General features: G+C 43.6%; 1 protein-coding gene across 1 annotated transcript in view; it reads right to left on the bottom strand.

The window, feature by feature from the left end:
* Window positions 1–660: 660 nt before the first annotated feature.
* The window catches only part of prom2 (prominin 2), a 42,560-nt gene continuing 35,121 nt past the window's right edge, over window positions 661–8,099 (bottom strand). The window contains exons 18-24 of the mRNA XM_083775161.1: window positions 7,676–7,768; window positions 7,094–7,147; window positions 6,142–6,222; window positions 5,132–5,200; window positions 4,392–4,481; window positions 3,560–3,672; window positions 661–2,794 (exon numbers count right to left, since the gene is read on the bottom strand). Of these exons, the coding sequence (XP_083631287.1) occupies window positions 2,743–2,794; window positions 3,560–3,672; window positions 4,392–4,481; window positions 5,132–5,200; window positions 6,142–6,222; window positions 7,094–7,147; window positions 7,676–7,768 (552 nt within the window). The 3' untranslated portion in view covers window positions 661–2,742. The remainder of the gene's footprint in view (window positions 2,795–3,559; window positions 3,673–4,391; window positions 4,482–5,131; window positions 5,201–6,141; window positions 6,223–7,093; window positions 7,148–7,675; window positions 7,769–8,099) is intronic.

The following is an 8,099-nucleotide window of genomic DNA, read 5'->3' as shown; positions in this document are numbered from 1 at the left end:
ACATCATACGGACCGTGATACTGACATCATACTGACCGTGATACTGAACTGATACTGACCGTGATACTGACCATGATACGGACATCATACTGACCATGATACGGACATCATACTGACCGTGATACGGACATCATACTGACCGTGATACTGACATCATACTGACCGTGATACTGACATCATACTGACCGTGATACTGAACTGATACTGACCGTGATACTGACCATGATACGGACATCATACTGACCATGATACGGACATCATACTGACCGTGATACGGACATCATACTGACCGTGATACTGACATCATACTGACCGTGATACGGACATCATACTGACCGTGATACTGACATCATACTGACCATGATATCGACATCATACTGACCGTGATACTGACATCATACGGACCGTGATACTGACATCATACTGACCGTGATACTGAACTGATACTGACCGTGATACTGACCATGATACGGACATCATACTGACCGTGATACGGACATCATACTGACCGTGATACTGACATCATACTGACCGTGATACGGACATCATACTGACCATGATACTGAACTGATACTGACATCATGTTGATTATACTGACCACGATACTGACATGTTCATGGGCTGTACATATAGAATATTCACACCACAGAGTCATAAAAATCAATCAGTAGCAAATTTTATTCAGTGTGTTGGTCGGACAACGATGCAGTACACAAAATGCACCTTGGGTAAAAAGACCTGAATGTAAAGTGCTTCGTAACACAGAGACAAACACCTACTACCCTCAAGTACAAAATAGTAACTATAAATACTAATCATTTTTGATCAAGATCTCTAATTAATAATTATTACAAAAATATCTTTGAAAACAAAAACAAAAAAGAACAAAAAAAAACAAAATCAGATAGCTGCTTTGCTTGCAAACAGTACTAGTGACACATCAAGACATTAAACACAAATTATTCCCGAGAAGAAGGTGTAAGTATTTCTTTCATTAATTAATTAACATAATGTAATGTGCCTGAATTTCCTATAGGCTACGCTTACTTTATAGACCAAAGAAATTGCCAAGCTATACGAGGGCGCTTGTACACGACTCTGTCGTACGACAAAGTACAGACCGGGTCATACTAGACTAGAGCAAAGTGAAATTGAGACCGCGGTTTCTGTGTTACATTGGCACAGCCATGCTCGATTAAACCACAGTCGTGAATGGACCGAGGCTGGCATATTACAGATGCCCCTTGGCACAAATACATATTACTATGTTTGTTCAGTATTGTACGTCATGTGGGCAGCTGGCGGTGGCACTGTGTTTTATCAGTATGGGTCCCGCGTGCATGCCTTTCACACCCGCACATGTTGCAATCCTCCATCGTGTTCATTGGCTAAAGACATAGCATTAGTCCGATATCTAAAACCCTCACCCTAACCCTAACCTCCCACGGGGCAGCACACCTAAACCTAACCGTAACCCTCTCGCAACCCTTAACGCACCCCTCACCGGGGTGCATTAGACATAAGGTGGGTGAGGGGTGCGTTAAAACGACCGGATTAAGGTTGGTGAGGGGTGCGTTAAGACGACCGGATTAAGGTTGGTGAGTGGTGCGTTAAGGGTTGGGAGAGGGTTAAGGTTAGGTTTAGCCGGGTGTGCTGCCCCGTGGGAGGTTAGGGTTAGGGTGAGGGTTTGAGATAGGTTGTAGGACTAATGACTGGTCTAACCAATGACTAATCTAAACTAAGTGCTGCACCAACCTTAATCCAGTCGGACCAATGCTATGTCTAACCAAAGTATGCCTCCCAGTTTTCGGTGAAGAGGTGACCGTCGGTGGTTAGTAAAAACAGAGAGATGTGTTGTGTGAGCGGTGACCACCACGGCGTGACATCAGCCCTTCAACTGAAAACTGGACTATGACTACAGTAGCCCTTTAAGATGTCCTGCCTTTGGCTGGGTGGGAGTGAAATATCCCGTTTATGTAGCTAGCAAACCCACTTACGTTAGCTATAGCCTAACGCACACATCGTTATCAAGTACTATACGTGCAACTGGGAGAAAGGAGAAAACCCATGTTCCGTTCACCACGGTTCGCCAGCTCGTGGAGTGGACATGCAAGGCCATCAGTTGCTTGGTGTGTGTACTCGGCATATTGTATGATACGCATTTAGACAATTCTACAAAACACTGCAACAGTTTGAATTGTATAAACATTGGCTCTAACAATACATTGATACAAAAATATTTATTAAATAACAAAATGCAAATTTGAAATGATTTGGGGGGGGGGGGGGGGGGGGGGGGAGACGGACGTCCCTGCTGATTCCCTTATGCCGTTGTTTCTCTCATTTTTAGAGAAATCCAGAGATTTAAATATCCCAAGAACCACATTTCTACCCTCATTTCTAGTGCTTTGCAGCAGAGATGAACTTATGTGCTTTTAACTTTGAAGTGGCATCTGATATTAACCAACCCATTTTGGGGCGGGAACCCCTTTTGGTGTTAGCGTCATGTTATGCTTTAGCTATTGAAAAACAGCAGACCTACAAGCTCATACGAGCTTGTAGGTCTGCTATTTTTTTAAAGATCGAAGAACGACTGACACAGAAACATAGCTTTTTCAGAAAACTGTCAGGATGTAGAAGACATTTTTAGAATCTGATCTCATAGATGTTATTTATGGAGTAACTTTTTGGTCTCGAAGTGCTGCATCAAACGTACCCAGTCGTCTTGCTCCACACTTCTCCTCAGAAGGGTTTCATTTGGGCCCGAGGGATGTGGTTCAGAGCGATGTGGTTCCTGGTGAGAGAAAGTTAACAGTCAGATGAGTTGAGGGCCATCACACATTCTTGTCCTTGTCATGCGTGTGTGTGTTTGCTTGTGTGCGAAACCGTGTTGTTTTTGCGGCAGCAATTATTTTTATTTTTGTTTTAGTCATAGTCTCTTGAATAGTTTTCTTTTCGTTTTAGTCACATTTTAGTCACCTGGAATGTTTTAGTGTTTAGTCTAGTTTTAGTCGACTAAATCTACAGTTGATTTGGTCGACTAAAATGTATTTTAGCAGGCCTTGATGCCGTCGTAATGAGTGTTTTTACACTTGCTGAAAATAGCCGATCTACAAGTAGTAGATCGACTATTTTCAGCATGCAACCAAATGTTAAAATGACTTATACTGGATCTCTCGTCCACTAGTCCCTTCCTAACATTTTAGTCTAGTTTTTCTTTGTTGACGAAATAGTCAATATATCTAGTCTTAGTTTTAGTCATCGTAGCTTAGTTTTAATTTCGACGAACATTTTTCGTCTTAGTATTAGTCGACGAAATCAACGCTGGTGCGTAAGTAGGGCTACACTCACTCAAACACATCGGATTCCTCCATTCTCCTGTAGTAAGTAGGGCTGTACTCACTCAAACACATCGGATTCCTCCATTCTCCTGTAGTAAGTAGGGCTACACTCACTCAAACACATCGGATTCCTCCATTCTCCTGTAGTAAGTAGGGCTACACTCACTCAAACACATCGGATTCCTCCATTCTCCTGTAGTAAGTAGGGCTGTACTCACTCAAACACATCGGACTCCTCCATTCTCCTGTAGTACTTGGCCAGCTTGATGGAACATATGATGCTGGGGATGAAGAAGATCAGACACCAGCCCAGACTGAACCAGAAGGCGTTCTGTTGGAGACAGAGTTCAAACGTTGACAGGAAGGATTGTTATGTAACATACAGATCAGCTGGTGAAGCTTGCAGACCATTTTCAGCTGCTATATTGTAATGTAGAGCGAAAACAGACAGGCCACTAGCACAGAGCCCTGAGGGACTCCTCTTACCACCAGAGACTAAACACACAGGACACTAGGACACTAGCACAGAGCCCTGAGGGACTCCTCTCACCAGAGACTAAACACACAGGACACTAGGACACTAGCACAGAGCCCTGAGGGACTCCTCTCACCAGAGACTAAACAGACAGGACACTAGGACACTAGCACAGAGCCCTGAGAGACTCCTCTCACCAGAGACTAAACACACAGGACACTAGGACACTAGCACAGAGCCCTGAGGGACTCCTCTCACCAGAGACTAAACACACAGGACACTAGGACACTAGCACAGAGCCCTGAGGGACTCCTCTCACCATGCAGAGACTAAACAGACAGGACACTAGGACACTAGCACAGAGCCCTGAAGGACTCCTCTCACCATGCAGAGACTAAACAGACAGGACACTAGGACACTAGCACAGAGCCCTGAAGGACTCCTCTCACCAGAGACTAAACAAACAGACAGGACACTAGGACACTAGCACAGAGCCCTGAGGGACTCCTCTCACCAGAGACTAAACACACAGGACACTAGGACACTAGCACAGAGCCCTGAGGGACTCCTCTCACCAGAGACTCCACCACGTTGGCACAGACGATGCTCTCTGCTGAGTCGACGGCTCCGGCCACCGGCCCACAGCGGCCCACCTGCTGTGTGATCTACACCATGCACGCAACGCAACGCACGCACGCACGCACGCACGCACGCACGCACGCACGCACGCACGCACGCACGCACGCACGCACGCACGCACGCACGCACGCACGCACGCACGCACACACACACACACACACACACACACACACAGTAACACACACACACACACACACACACACACACACACACACACACACACACACGGTTACTCCTCACAACATAAGAAAAGGAAAATACTGTAAAACAAAATGAACTATACAACAAACAACAATCTGAGAGGAAATGTCCTTTAATAGTTTTCGTCAATTATTTCAAACATAAGCCTACCATATTGCGTGTATGAAATCTACAGTATCTTGCATGTTTTCTAGCTGTCCCAGTTTTAACACAATACTTTATCAGAACTTGAGAATCTCCCCCCTGACAAATACTCTAAAACCAACACTAAAAACTAAAACTAAACTAAACAAAAAATAATTATATAATGTATTATTATTATTATTATTAATTTATTAACTAGCAAACCTACTTTGGCAAACCCACTTTGAAAACAAATTCAAAACTATAAAGTCAAAACAAACTCTAAATGAAAACAACGGTAAAATGCTAGACTATGATAAATCTGCAAAGGTTTGAAGAGAAGTTTGTTTACCGTCAACTTGGCCCAGTCAGCGAACGCAGTGAAGTAACTCAACTGGCACTCTACAAACTCCCTGCTTTTCTATAGAGAGAGAGAGAGAGAGAGAGAGAGAGAGAGAGAGAGAGAGAGAGAGAGAGAGAGAGAGAGAGAGAGAGACACACACACAGAGAGAGAGACACACACACACACACACACACACACACACACACACACACACACACACACACACACACACACACACACACACACACACACACACACACACACACACACACACACACACACACACACACAGAGTGTTACAGAACGTACATTCCATGCATTCCTTTCCTGCTTTACAGTGATAGTCATGAGAATCGGTGGAATTCTGGGTAAACCCTCTGAGAGTGAACTGTGACTAATGTGTGATAGTATTGTGATATGTGCTGTGAAGTAGACCAGTAGATCTCTCTCTCTCTCTCTCACTCACGCACGCACACTCTAAGGCACGCACGCACACTCTAAGGCACGCACGCACACTCTAAGGCACGCACGCACACTCTAAGGCACGCACACACACCCACGGCGCTGTAATATAGCGGAATGCTCCCTTCAGATAGACTGTACAATATTACTTCTCATGGCCTATAATCAGCAGCGCAATACGCCTACTAAATGACCGATAAAGGCATCCGGCCCGCTGGCCCCCTTTTGACTGATCCAAACCCTGACATACTGTAGCTGTCGGGTGGAGATATCATATGTCCAGACTGTTTCTTTTTATTATTGTACATAAAGAAAAGTAAAATTGTGAAAAAAGCTGATCTGCAAGCTCACTGCACGGGATTTTCACAAAAGTCCCTTCCTAACATTTGAGTCTAGTTATCTGTTGTCAAAATTGTCATTTAGTCTTAGTTTTAGTCATCATAGCTTAGTTTTAATTTAGTTTCCATTTAGTTTTCCTCAGTCTTAGTTTCAGTCGACGAAATCAACACTGGTTCATGTGTGTGAGGATCAACGGGTGGTCATGTGACTGTACTCACAGCCTTAATGATCAGCGTTGTGTTGGCGTTGAGGAAGTCTTGAGCTGCTCCCACTGCAGTCAGCGCCTCGACGACGGTTCCCTGGAATCCACCACCCAAAACAACACCCTTTAGATCTACAAATGTCTTCTACAGTTTTCTGAAAAACCTATGTTTCTATATCAGTGGTTCTCAAACATTTTCATGTCAAGGACCCTCAAGATTATCTGTAATTGGCCGCCGACCCCCCTTCTGAAAATATGTTGTTTTAGGGACCCCCCCCCCCCCCCGCTCCGAAGCAAATATTTGAGTTAAAAATGATCGCTCTGAAAGAATACATAATTCAAAGATTTGCACCACATTTTCACGATTTTTCAAAAATGGCAGACCTACAAGCTCGTAGCGCGGCACTCGATGCCGCGCTACGAGCTTGTAGATGTGCTATTTTCCAATAGCTAAAAACACTTAAACACCAAAAGGGGTTCCCGCCCGTAAGATTTAAAAAATGTGTTCTAAATCGTAACAGTTTTCTGAATTGTGCTCAAACGTTTTCATGTCAAGGACCCCCAAAAATGATATGTTTTGGGTGGTTTTGCGGATCCCCATTTCAATATATTTCGTTCCAGGGATCCCCAAGAAGCAAAGATTTTAGTTAAAAATGTTTGCTTTAAAAAGTAGATATATTCAAAGATTTGCACACATTTTCATGATAAAAAAAATAGCATATTTACAAGCTCGTAGCGTGACACAAAGTGACACACTATGATCTTGTAGATATGCTATTTTTTTATAACTAAAATATAGAATATGGTTAAAGTGGTTAAAATCTAATTGTCATTGTCATTCAAATAATTGCAATTAATGATTTTTCTTTTGTTTTGTGCTTTTCTGTCATAATCTTATGATTATGCAACAGAAGAAATGCAATTAGCTCATATAATTGCAATCATACGGTTCTTTAGACTGTACTCACATCGATTTGTCCCAAAACGGATCGAAGTTTGTCTGCTGTCGAGTTGAGCTTCTCCTGTCAACAAACAATAGGCTATAGTTCAGTTTTTTGTTCGTTTTTTTTTTTACAGGGGAAAATGGAGAATGTCGGTGAGAAGCATGCAGGGATGGTCTATGGTCTGGGTTTACAACCTCAGCCATCGGGATATCACTGGGCTATGGGGTTAAATGGAAAGGATACATTATTGCTGTGTTAAAGCAGTTAATTATGGAATTACCATCACCTAATGAATATACACTAGTAACTGTTTAGTACATTCACAGGTGCACTGTTTCTGTAGCGTGAGGCAGCTTGATGTACAAGTACACCCCCTGGACATGACGCTAGTATATCGCAGGGACTTACCCCCAAACAAACCCTTGATGCTGAGTGTCAAGCAGGGAGGCACTGGGTCCCATTTTTACAGTCTTTGGTATGACCCGGCCGGGGATCGAACCCCGACCTACGAGTCTCAGGACGGACACTCTAACCACAAGGCCACTGAGCTGGTAACTGCCGTGGTACTGCGTGTATTTGTTTGCACATTTGTGAAATTCAACTCACCAGCTGTGGGAAGATGGACGTCTCCATTCTGCTCTGGATCTGTCTCAGTTCTACAGCCTCTCTCCTCAGCTCTGCCTGGACCGTGGAATCAGTCTGTCAGCGAGCAAGAGGCCACAGGTTAGTCACTGGGTTAATACTGGGTATGAGTTGCAGTGGTGTAAAATTGGTCTTCTAAATCCTGACAGTTTTCTGAAAAAACCCTGTTAGTCGTTCTCAAACGTGTTCATGTCAAGGACCCCCAAATATATATGTAATTGGCCGCCGAACACCATCTTAAAATATGTTGTTCCAGGGAGGGACCCCCCCCCCCCAGAAGCAAAGATTTGAGTTAAAAAACGTTCGCTCGGAAAGAATATATATTCATTCAAGATTTGCGCTATGAGCTTGTAGATCTGCTATTTTTCAATAGCTAAAGTGTAGCATA

The sequence above is a fragment of the Protomyctophum parallelum genome (genome assembly GCF_964188405.1).
Source record: "Protomyctophum parallelum genome assembly, chromosome: 10".
Lineage (NCBI taxonomy): Eukaryota > Metazoa > Chordata > Actinopteri > Myctophiformes > Myctophidae > Protomyctophum > Protomyctophum parallelum.
This window is presented reverse-complemented; position numbering and strand designations above follow the sequence as displayed.